At 38.9% G+C, this 13568-nt stretch overlaps 1 protein-coding gene across 1 annotated transcript in view; it reads right to left on the reverse strand.

Annotated features, from left to right (window-relative positions):
- Positions 1-1390: 1390 nt before the first annotated feature.
- The window catches only part of LOC139693198 (uncharacterized), an 83204-nt gene continuing 71026 nt past the window's right edge, over positions 1391-13568 (reverse strand). Inside the window, exons 5-7 of the mRNA XM_071591300.1 lie at positions 12839-13285; positions 6590-6731; positions 1391-2519 (exon numbers count right to left, since the gene is read on the reverse strand). Coding sequence (XP_071447401.1) covers positions 2500-2519; positions 6590-6731; positions 12839-13285 — 609 coding nt within the window. The 3' untranslated portion in view covers positions 1391-2499. The remainder of the gene's footprint in view (positions 2520-6589; positions 6732-12838; positions 13286-13568) is intronic.

Below are 13568 nucleotides of genomic sequence, written 5' to 3' on the forward strand. Positions count from 1 at the left end.
TGCCGGTTATGGTTTCCCAGGAAGACCTGGTACCCGAAAAATCACTTTAGCTTGGGTGGAGCTGCAGGTGCCCAGAGTGCCTTGCCCGGGAGTCGAACCCGGGACCCTGCGGTCAGCAGTCCAGCTCTACCCACTGGACTACCACGACCCATTTATATATATATATATATATATATATATATATATATATATATATATATATATATATATATAATGATTGTACGGAAAAACTCATACGAGCGGCACAATAATGGGCTGACACAACATAACACAAATAGAACAGAATAGACACATATAAAAGAACACTTACACGGTAAATTGTTCGAGCTTTCGGCCCTCTCAGGGGCCTTCTTCAAGAGAGACCAAGAGTCTATCTTGAAGAAGGCCCCTGAGAGGGCCGAAAGCTCGAACAATTTACCGTGTAAGTGTTCTTTTATATGTGTCTATTCTTTTCTATTTGTGTTATATATATATATATATATATATATATATATATATATATATATATATATATATATGCGGATATATATATATATATATATATATACACACACACACACACACACACACGAGGGTCATCCGGAAAGTAGTACCCGTTCGTGAAATAAAGACACAAAAGTAAATATTAACAAACATAAAAAATTTTATTTGAAAGAGGATACTTTAAACTACTTCTCAACATAATCTCCAAGCAAATTAAGGCATTTGTCATAACGTGTGACAAGTTTCTGTATTCCTGCTGCATAGTCCTTCGCCGCCAGCTCATTGAGATACGCGAGGGACCCATCTTGCACAAATTTTTGCATAATGCAGATGGTGTTTAACAATTTCATGAACAATTGTTCGAGAAACATTGGGAAAATGCTCACAGATGTCATCAATTGTGACGCGCCGATCGTTCCTCACGAATTCGTCAACTGAGCTCACCAGTTGGTCTGTAATGACAGACGGTCTCTCCGAACGCTCATCGTCGTGTGTGTTCCCCCTCCCCATGTTGAAGTTGCGACACCACCGCCGAACAGACGACTCGTCCATTACATTGTCTCCATACACCTCCTTTAATTGGCGATGAATATCACATGGGCGAACGTTTCTTGCATTGAGGAATTTAATCACTGCCCTCACTTCACAACTGGCGGCGTTCTCAATTTTTTTAAACATTGTAAACAATCACAGAAACAACACAGGCAATGCTAGCGTCACGCAACTTGGCTCAGAGAAGGCAGACAAGCCACTGAAGCTATCTGACCTCGTCCAGCGGCTACTCGCGTCGTCAGCACTTCATGCGGCACGAACGGGTACTACTTTCCGGATGACCCTCGTGTGTGTGTGTGTGTGTGTATATATATATATATATATATATATATATATATATATATATATACACACACACACATGTATTAATGACCAATTATCCGAGGTCAATAATTATTAAGTGACAACCACTTTTAGTTAACGGAATAAATCCATTTAACAATCCATATCAACCATAAGAAAATACTGACAATAGTTGCAATACCATTACCAACATATTAGACACAATTACTGCTGTCCATCCTGACAATATCAATGGCATTGACACGCTTCCAGAGACACTGTTCCCTTCTTAAACAATCAACAACATCCCTGTATATGCCATGGTTGGTATAAACTTTGTATAGTAATGCTCTGGAACAATCCTTCAACTTGTACCACGGCATTTTGAGCAGTCTGAGGATAAGACTTACCGGTACCGCAGGCAGCAACCACAACCAAAACCATTAAGTCAATTTGGAAAGAGCTGGCTAAACACTTTTTTCCAGTAATAATAAATAAAATACAGAGATAAATGTTTTGGCAATAAATTAGATTGTATTTATTTCAAAAATGTTCTGAAACACATCACGTGACTTATTGTGGGCCAATCAGAATGAAGTATACACATCTAGGGTGGTTATTTGAAGAATAACTCTCAAAATTTAAGCCTCATATATGTTATATCAAAGCCAGCAAAGGGTCACAAAACATAACGTCCTGTTTGACGGACAATAAAACCCAAAAGCACCACAATGATAAATCTACTCCTTATTAAATAAGGAAACTAGGGGTAACAAATTTAAACGTCCCACTCAACGGACAGTTTTAGTCCCCTTTTGATGTTCTCCACTTTAGAATTGAAATTACTTTGGTCAAAGAGGCATTGGATTAAGAGTTTAACAGAATGCAGACATAACATTCAAAATATGATAACTCATTTCAGATTAGTACACAATGGTAATGCCTACCATTGCTGGTAATTGAGCCGGTGCCATACTTGCAAAGTTGAGTCTCTGCCGGGTTCTTCTCCATTCGATATTCCAGTGCCGAACGGTCCATTCCGAGATGCCAAAGTAATCCCATGAATGTTGAGCACTGGTTCGGGCTATGCCAAAGTGGACCACAATCCATTTTAATGGATCGCAGTACAAGGAATTCTTCTGCTCGACCCTCCCAACCACGGTATGGGAGTTTCAAATGGCACTAGGAAACCAGCCCAGACTCTGGTATTTAGAAAAGAGAATTTACAAGAATATATACATAAAACCATAAACACAGTAATCAACCCGAAGGTCGGTTTAGTAGGTGATAGTGGAGATCACCTAGTACTAAGCCCTATACGGCGTGTAAAAATTCACACATCAGGGTAAAGGGGCCAGTTCCTTAATACACTGTGCCAGTTATGTTTTCCCAGGAAGATCTGGTACTATATCACTTTAGCTTGGGTGGAGCTGCAGTTGCCCAGAGTGCCTTGCCCTGGAATCAAACCCGGGACCCTCCCGTCAGCAGTCCAATGCTCTACCCACTGGACTACCGCGACCCGCGATATATATATATACATATACATGTATATATAAAGGAAAAAAAATATATATACTACCTTGATCAAAAAGTTCCCGGAATAACCACCATGTGGCGCTCCCATCGTTCCGATTTGAGTTCTGTTTTTTTTGTTAAATTGGTACATCTGTTGTTGATATTCCCTTTAAATCTTAGTGTCATAACTTGACATTTGCAAAAGTTACGTAGCCAAGAGTACATCTATCTCTGTGTGTGTTGGCGATTTTTTACAATTGCAGAAATGGATTTAAATTTGCAACAACGAACTTGTATTAAATTTTGCGTAAAAAACGGATTTAGTGGCGCACGGACGTTGGAAATGTTGGAAAATTGTTTCGGCAACGATTCTCTAAAAAAACGGTCGTTTACCACTGGCACGAGGGGTTCAGAAGTGGTCGTGAGTCAATCGAAGATGATGAACGCAGTGGCAGACCATCGACATCGAAAGTCGGTGAAAAAATTGATAAAGTAAAAGAAATGTTGGTCAATAACCGCAAATTAACCATCAGAGAAATAGCGGAGGACTTGAACATTGCCTATGGATCCGCCCAAGACATTGTGGTTAATGATTTGGGTTTCCGTCGTGTAGCAGCAAAGTTGGTGCCAAAAGACCTCAATTTCATGCAAAAAAGAGACCGTGTTGACGTCGCAAAAGACATGATTTGCGAGGCTGAATCCGATCCCACATTCATCAAAAGGATCATTACTGGAGACGAGACGTGGGTTTATGAGTACGACACGCAATCCAGACATCAGGCAAGTGAATGGCGTTCACCAAATGAGCCGAGACCAAAAAAACCACGTCGTTTTCAGTCAAAAAAGAAGGCAATGCTGACGGTTTTCATGGATTACAACGGTGTAGTGCATCATGAATTTTTGCCAGAAGGCCAGACAGTAAACAAAGAGTATTATTTGGGCGTTATGAGACGTTTGCGTGAAGCAATTCGCTGAAAGAGACCAGAAATGTGGGCAGAAAACTCGTGGATTTTGCACCATGATAACGCACCGTCGCACAGTGCTATCATTATTCGTAATTTTTTGACGAAAAATGCAACAAATACCATCCAACAGCCACCGAATTCACCTGATTTGGCTCCCTGTGACTTCTTTCTGTTCAATCGAGTTAAAAAACCATTACGGGGAACGCGTTTTAGCAGCCGAGAGGAAGTAATGGAAAAATCGCAGGAAGCACTGGTGGACATACCGAAAACCGAATATAAAAAATGTTTCGAGGATTGGATCAAGCGCTGGCATAAGTGTGTTGCAGTCGATGGGGATTACTTTGAAGGGGACAGTATAGATTTAGATGAATAAACTTGTATTTTTAATTTTCTGAATAAATTCCGGGAAATATTTGATCAAGGTAGTGTATATATATATATTATATATATCTATAAAAACACAAATATGTATGTATGTGTATATATATATGTAAATATAAAAGATATATATAAAATATACATAAATGTGTATGTATGTATGTGTATGTATATGTATGTATATATATATATATAATTATGCCAGACGAAAGGTAGTCCACGCAGCATCTGTTCCTCAGTGAGGTAGCTGCAATGGCGTCTGACCCCATGGGGCGGCCAGTAAGTGATGGTGTCACGTTTAAAACATTATTGAGGAAGGCAATGGGAAACCACCTCAATTATCAAACCCAAAAAAAATATGATGGACAATAGAGATATGTTGAGTCCTGGCAACCACGGGGCTCGGCCCAATCGGCCGTGTGTCGTGCCCGGCAGCGGGGAAGGCAAGGCTTCCGCGGTCGTCACCCCACAAAACCCTTGCAAGGGAAAACCAGCATATATATATATATATATATATATATATATATATATATATATATATATATATATATATATATATATATATATATTTATATATAGCCCAATTCCTGTCAGTTTTGGGTCCTCCCTTGTATGTATATACTTATAAATATATTTAAAATCTGTACCCATGTGCACTTTATGAGAAATTGAAACAAATCAATGATTTTGGTTATAAACATTTATGGAAGTACATTACAATTGATTTGTCCATGCTACGAACTCTTGCAATACAGTATTTTTGGTTCAATACAATTCATAAAGCCATCTGTGGTATTGTTTATCGCGTAATAAGAGAAATACTGCTCTAAAAAATTAATACGTCGGTCAAAAACATTCCACACTTAGAGTTTGACTTAAATTATGTTTTCAAAACCATTCGAAAGATTAAATGGTCATATTTTTACTTTTAATCTCCATCATTCCTGGACAGGATTGGCAAAAATACCACTTTAACGGTAATTAATACCTCATTATTTACGTTTCGCACATCAGACTTTGGGGTAATACATAACTTCAAAACATGTTTGACTCAAAATTAATATATTTTAGTTTATAAAATTTTTTCTACATATACAGCGTGCGTCACAGAAGTAATCCAATTATTTTTTTTAGAAATAATATATTGAACAGATTTGCAGAAACACTTAAAATTCTTCAAAGTACTCTTTCCTTTGGCCTCTACACATTTTTTCCCTTAGCTCTACCATGATCGGTACATGCCCTGGAAGGCGTCTTCGGGGACCACTTGCAAAAGGTCTTTAAGTCTCAGAGCTGATTCTGATTCTCTTCTGAATGGGCATTAAACTGGTTCCTTTCAGGGCTGCCTTAATCCAAGAGAACAAAATATGTCTCCTAGGGCAACATCAGGACTATAAAAGGGGGGTGGGGCAGGGTTGGCACCTGGTGTTATGCTGGCCAGGAAATATGTGGACTCATAGTGCTTTGTGGCAAGGCCTGTTGTTGTGATGGAGTTGCCATGTTGTTGTGATGGAGTTGCCATGTTGTCATGATGGAGTTGCCGTGTTGTTGTGATGGAATTGCCATGTTGTTATGATGGAGTTGCCCAGTTGTCGTGATGGAGTTGCAGTGTTGTTGTGATGGAGTTGCCCTGTTGTCATGATGGAGTTGCCCTGTTGTCGTGATGGAATTGCCATGTTGTCATGATGGAGTTGTCGTGTTATCATGATGGAGATGTCGTATTATCGTGATGGAGTTGCCCTGTTGTCGTGATGGAGTTGCCCTTTTGTCGTGATGGAGTTAAGATGTGTTTTCTCATTCTAATGATCTTTTTTCAGAGTATTACCAGTACATCCACATATTAGGAAGTGTTGTTAACTGTCTGTCCCAGAGGAACAAACTCTTCATGGAGCACTCCTTCACCATCGACAAAGACAATGAGAATTGTTTTCACTTCCAATTCACTCATACTTGCCTTTTTTACGCTTTTGGGGACTGGTTCATGTAACACTCTAGAGAGCTTTGGCATTTTGTACTTGGGTCTTATATTAAAAAACCCAGGTTTCATCATCATTGATGATGCTGTCTAAGTAATCAGGTTCATTTTTAATAAAATTCAAAAGTTCACTTGAAATTTCTACTCGCTCGGTCTTTCATGACATGGTTGGAGGGCAGAGGTTTACAATAACTGACGTCCTGATGCTTTCACAGCTTGGAGAGCACTGAGGCTGGATTTGAGGCAAAGCTTCGTGTTTCCTGCAGCTACTCTGAGTGATTTAATCCCATTCCAAAGAACAGGACAGGCATGGGAAATTCATTTGCATTAATTTTGTAACGTACCCTGTATACCGACATTATCTTTACGTATTCACGTCCAACGGGAGGGATTTGCTAGAGGCATTAGTTAAAATCAGAAATATTAATGCTCATCTTACTCATTTTTTTAATCCTCAAACGTAACGTCGATTCTGCTATTCCCATTTCCCGTCCAACTTGTCTGATTGGGCGTCCGGACATGACTGCTGTGACCGCTTCAAGCATGTCCCCTTCCGTGTAACCGTTCTTCCGAAGTGGATACTGTCGACAAAACAGATAGGCACAGGTCTTATGAAATAAAAGAAACATTAGGGGAAGAACTGACATCATTAAGAAATCATTCCAATTTTGTCCATGTCTTGCTTAACCCTCTTAGTGCGGCGGGCCGATATATCAGCTTTTGCATAGGCTATTGTTTAAATCATTGTAACTTATGGATTTTTCTTTCATAATTTATGGTTTTATTGCCATCGAGTTGGTGAATTCCATACAATTATAAGACACATTTTTTAATTTTTTATTAGCAATTTTATATGCTTCTCAAAAAGTATAATTCTTACTATAATTTTAGGTTCAGTTTTGTACATGTCGGGAAGCTCAGCCTAATTGTCTGCTCGTTTTTTGTGTCTGAGTGGTCTTTCCACTATGAAAAGCCACTGAAAGGCTACTAATCTGTTTTCATCTGTAATCTCTTGAATGTGTTATGGTGTGGTGGTGTTGATATATAACTACTTATTCAGACTTTGTTGATACAATGGAAATGAGAGCACTGCTTTGTAATCATTTTGGTTTCTCTTGCCGTCCATCCAATCTAATCAATTGCGCCCTGTGTATTGGATTACATTGTCAATAGTTCTCTGTAAGTTAGAACTTTGTTTTTTTTCTGCCTTTATATTGTAAGCACATTGCCGCAGTCTCAAGGAAATGGGGAAAAGTCCCAATTTGACTCAGTGAGATCAGCCTTTTCAACAAAATCAAACTATGCAGAGGCTGACAAAAAAATTTGCGACTCACTGGTTTTTCTTTATTTAATTATAATTTTTTCTACATGTCTTTTTAATTATTTATTATATTTTAAATATGGTAGTTTTATTGAAAAATGTTTAAAAAAAATACATTAGTATTGTGTCTAAAAATCGAAATATTATTGCTAAAAAAATCTTTTAAATTTATAATACTGTAATAATTACATTTATTTCTCAGATGATATAAAATGTATAATATCATTATTAACTACAATATTTTATTATAAAATAAAAAAACTGCACATGGATATCTAAACAAATAATTTCATAATGTTTTTTTTTCTTAAGGTGATACATTTTCTTAAATTACCCTTCGCACTTCTCACTAAGTACCCCTGGAATCCCCGCCGCACTAAGAGGGTTAATCACTGCAACAACAAAATTTCAACCATTTCTGTCAGGATAAACAAGAGGTTTTTTTTTGGTTCATTCGGCCTTTTGAATCGGAAACACTTGATAAGTGTAGCTGAAACTTCAAATGCGGTCTAGTCACAGACCAGGAAGCTTTTCTAACCAAGGAACATTGCCCAATTAACTGAATGCCATGGATTTGAAACAGACTTACTGTTATATGACCCGTGTACAAGGATAGGCTGATCACCAATGCACACGTGCTTGTATAGACCGCAAACAAAACCAGAAAGCAAGATTTGACGAAAAGTGAAATAAAGTATCATTCTCTAAGTTTCAAAGTCATTGATTTATTTCTCAACATAGTCCCAACATTAAGGCTCCCAACATTTCTCCCAACGTTTAAAAACTTTTATTTATATTCCATCACTTTAAAACTCTTCAGACTTTTCTCGAATCCACTTGACTTATTCACAGCTGTGCTTTCACCTCATCATCGTCTAAGGTGTAATGATTATTATCCTTTGAGGTGTCCTTTTGCGTTGATAAGAAAAAACATAATTAAGAATCCCAGAAGGCATAGCAAAAGGCATCGCAGAAGGGGGGAAATAAGGAGGAGGGTGTTTTGGAATTGGTTTCAAATTCCTAAATGGTTTTGAAATAGCCTCTTCAATTTGCACGCGAATTGTGTGTGGGGACGAAAATTGCATTGTTATATTTGCAGGATTATTATCGGCTGGACAGGTTGCGGACATTTTAAAAAACAAGACAAACTCGACTCCAATATGGTGTGATATGCGATACGTACGCTTTTGATATAAGTGATTCGCCTTTGGTCATTTTTGAATATCAAATCGTCAAAAAGACGAGTTTGCTTTGATGTTTATATATATCGTCTGTGGGTCAGTGATTTTGGACATCCGCTTCTCGAGTTTAATCCAACAATAATTATTGGCTTTTCCCAGGCTCTCAACCACGAAATTATACTACCCATCAGATTAACGGAGTAGATCCATCAACAGCATCGTAAACCATAATAAACAGCCTTATAAAACGATGTTTTTAATATCAGTGGGGGTCAATTTTTAATAGTCACGCTGTTTATTACTCCCAATTGTTGACATATATAGCACACAACACTAGAACACGTCTCCATACTTCATCAGCTTCTATTAAATACTACACTGGATGAAGAATGTAACGACCTCAGACCTAAGCAAGCGTGTTGAGTTGGGGGAATGTTACTTCCACATGCCACCAGACCAGGAGTGCTTCTGGAGGTCATTTTGTTTGTGTAGTCTACAAGCATGTGTTTGCTCTAGTTTTCAGCCTGTCAAGTAACATGCTTTGTAGACCACAAACAAAATGACTTTCAGAAGCACTGCTCGCGGCATGTGGAAGTGACATTCCCTGTCAACTTGCAGATAGAGCTTTGAGAATGTTACATTATTCATATATTATATATATATATATAAAATAATGATACGAAGATAGGAATGAATGCACACATACTACGAGGGTCATCCGGAAAGTAGTACCCGTTCGTGAAATAAAGACACAAAAGTAAATATTAACAAACATAAAAAATTTTATTTGAAAGAGGATACTTTAAACTACTTCTCAACATAATCTCCAAGCAAATTAAGGCATTTGTCATAACGTGTGACAAGTTTCTGTATTCCTGCTGCATAGTCCTTCGCCGCCAGCTCATTGAGATACGCGAGGGACCCATCTTGCACAAATTTTTGCATAATGCAGATGGTGTTTAACAATTTCATGAACAATTGTTCGAGAAACATTGGGAAAATGCTCACTAGATGTCATCAATTGTGACGCGCCGATCGTTCCTCACGAATTCGTCAACTGAGCTCACCAGTTGGTCTGTAATGACAGACGGTCTCCCCGAACGCTCATCGTCGTGTGTGTTCCCCCTCCCCATGTTGAAGTTGCGACACCACCGCCGAACAGACGACTCGTCCATTACATTGTCTCCATACACCTCCTTTAATTGGCGATGAATATCACATGGGCGAACGTTTCTTGCATTGAGGAATTTAATCACTGCCCTCACTTCACAACTGGCGGCGTTCTCAATTTTTTTAAACATTGTAAACAATCACAGAAACAACACAGGCAATGCTAGCGTCACGCAACTTGGCTCAGAGAAGGCAGACAAGCCACTGAAGCTATCTGACCTCGTCCAGCGGCTACTCGCGTCGTCAGCACTTCATGCGGCACGAACGGGTACTACTTTCCGGATGACCCTCGTATATACTCCTGGTAGACCACAAACAAAATGAGCCACAGGAACACTCCTGGTTTGGGCATGTGGAAGTAACATTCCCCCAAATCAACACCCATGCTTAGGTTTGAGGTCGTTACAATATTCATCCAGTGTAAGATTTTGAGAAGCGGATGAAGTATGGAGACCAGTCCTGGGAGACCACAAACAAAATGACCTTCAGAAGCACTAGTTGTGGCATGTGGAAGTAACATTCCCCATCAACATGCATGCTTAGGTCTAAGGTCGTTACATTATTCATCCAGTGTAGTAGTTTAAAAAGAAGTGGATGAAGTATGGAGACGTGTTCTAGTGTTGTGTGCTATATATGTCAACAATTGCGAGTTTAAACAGCGTGACTATTAAAAATTGACTCAATACTGAGATTCAATCGTCGTTTTATAAGACTGTTTATTATGTAGTGATGATGCTGTTGATAGGTCTACTGTCAATCTGATATGGATGGTAAAATATCGTGGTTTGCGAGCCTGGGAAAAGCCACAATCATTGTTGGATGATGAAACACGAGCAGCGGACGTCTGAGATCACTGACCCACAGATGATATATATAAACATCAAAGCAAACTCGTCTTTTTGAAGATTTGATATTCAAAAATGACCAAGGGCGAATCAATTATATCAAAAGCGTATGCATATCGCATATATCACACCATATTGGAGTCGAGTTTGTCGTGTTTTAAAATGGCAGCAGACAGACCAGCCAATGATAATCTTGCAAATATGACAATACAACACTCATTTCTATACACAATTCGCACGCAATTTGGAGAGGCTATTACGAAACCATTAAGAAATTTGAAACCAATACCAAAACACCCTCCTCCTTATTCCCCCCTCTGCGATGCCTTCTGGGATTTCTATTATGGTTTTTCTTGATCAACTCAAAGAGAGACACCTCTCAAAGGATAATAATCATTACATCTCGTACGATGATGAGGTAAAGGCACAGCTGTCAATAACTCAAGTGGATTTGAGTAAAGTCTGAGGAGTTTATTCTATTGTTTCAGGCTTCACTTCGTAGAAGTATTTAATATCAATGCTAAAAAGAAAGACTCGTACTTTTCCACAGATTTTATTATACGGTACAACGCGTTTCACCAAATTGCGGCATCATCAGGAAACCCACTTATACAGACCACATAATTTCTAATGATTCAGCCTATCATTTTTCTCACCAACACGTGGCCCTCCACTCCATGATCCACCCCCTCCTACACATCCCCCTTTCCCCCAAAAACTACAACATTGTACTCCTGACAAGCACGGATATAGCTACCAACAATGGTTACAACCCTAAACTAGTCGACACATTACTACGGAAAAAACAAAAAACAATATCCATAAAAAGCATTTTCATATCACAACCCGCAGAATCTAAAGATTTTAAGTGGTGCTCCATCCCATTTCTGGAAGATATTTCAAATAGGATTTCCAACTGCCAACCCACCTCACTCAAAGCAGTCTTCTACCCACCCGTAACACTCTCCAATCTTCTAGCAAATGCCAAAGACACCCAGGATAGCCTTCTCAAATCAGGCATTTTATAAACTGAAATGCGAGGATTGCAATAGCGTTTATGTCGGTCAGACCGGCAGGAATATCAAGTCACGAGTCAAGGAACACGCTAGGTGTCACCAAAATCAGAATAACAACTCTCTCTTCGCCAAGCATTTACTAGAATTCGACTACAGCCGTGACTTTGTCCCAGAGATATTACACACACTCTCAAAAGGATTAAAAATGGACCCTCTCGAGCAATTAGAGATAAGAAGGCACTTGGCAAACCCCAACACGACACTTTGTAACGAGCAATTGTTCCCATACCCCTCCTCCCCACTCCTCTCCGAGAAACTAGCCTGGAAATGGTCAAAACAATCCATCAACGCACCTGCGAGCCCTAACCCCTCTCAAATCCTTCCAACCCTCCCCGCCCCCACTCTGTCCTGAGGGTATATATTCTGGCTCTGTCTGTTTTGCAAAATTTGTACCTGATGATGCCGCAAGTCGGTGAAACGCGTTGTATAGTATAATAAAATCTGTGGAAAAGTACGAGTCTTTCTTTTTAGTATGGATATCTGAAGAGTTTGTCATTGACGGAATATATATTAAAGTTGTTACACGTTGGTGGAGTAATGTGTGCTACCCTTAATGCAGTGGCTATGTTGACAAATAAATACATGATTTTGAGACTTAAAGAATTGTACTTTAATCTACTCTTCGTCCCGTCTTGCTATTTGGTTTAGTTTGCCGTCTACACAAGCATATATACACTACAATTGAGCCTACCCTCGTACATAAATACTGTGCACATTAATCGATAACATAATCCAATGTAAACTTGTAAATTACCACATTTTTATATTGGAAATATCGTCACTACTCAAACTGATACTAATATTTTCACAAATTTAAATTTCAACTCCAGCGGACTGTCAACTGACCCTTGGGCAATCTCTACTTAAGAGCCAACTGTGATTTAACCCTTTCAGTTTAGCGGGAAAGTATTAAGGGAAACAGTCATTATGAACCCTGACTGTATTCCCCAAAATTACTCAATAAAATGCCCAGGGGTCACAAGTTTCAACATCCCATCTGACGGACTGCTGACTAAAATTATCGAGTTTCCATGAGTTTACTAGGATTTCTAAAATATCCATTTCCTTAAAACCAATAGCCATATCAATACTCACCCTCCTTGAGCTTTTGCTAACGGATCTGCTTCTCTCGAGGGAAGATAACTTCTCCAGGAGCCGGTCAAACCAATCCACAACACCTTTTGGCGGCGGAGTTGACTCAAACAAACAGACCATCTTGCGTCTCCGGAGATATCTATGCGCAAGAACACGAAGTTTCTCCGGATCGGAGACTCTTCCGGAATTCCTAAGCCCTTGTATGAATCCGGTCAGCTTCTTCTCCTGGTTGTAACTGAATGCCCGTTTCCCGTCCTTACCTTCCCGTGCCAGCTGTCCTTGAAAAAGGTGTCTCCGTAAGGTCGACTCCGGTATGCTGTAAGCCCGGCCGACAACTCTTATTGGATTCCCGGCACGTACTTCATCGAGAGCTTTCCTCATATCATCCTTTGTGTATTTCTCAAAAGGGGTAACTGGTTCACGGCTTGTACCGCGGTTGTGCCAAATCTGTAGGGTCCAAACAGAAGAATGGGAAGCGATTTCAGGGCAATTCTCGTACCGTATTTTAATCAATCTGTATTGTTAATTCTAAGGCTAAGTATAGGTGTTTAAGTATATGTATAGGTGTATATATATATATGTATTATATATATATACATATGTATATGTATTATATATATATATATATATATATATATATATATATATATACATATATATATATATATATATATATATATATATATATATAAACACATATATATTTAAGTTTTTATTATATTTTACAAAC

Source organism: Hetaerina americana, unplaced genomic scaffold, assembly GCF_022747635.1.
Source record: "Hetaerina americana unplaced genomic scaffold, ioHetAmer1.1.p SCAF_45, whole genome shotgun sequence".
In the NCBI taxonomy this organism is placed as follows: Eukaryota; Metazoa; Arthropoda; class Insecta; order Odonata; family Calopterygidae; genus Hetaerina; species Hetaerina americana.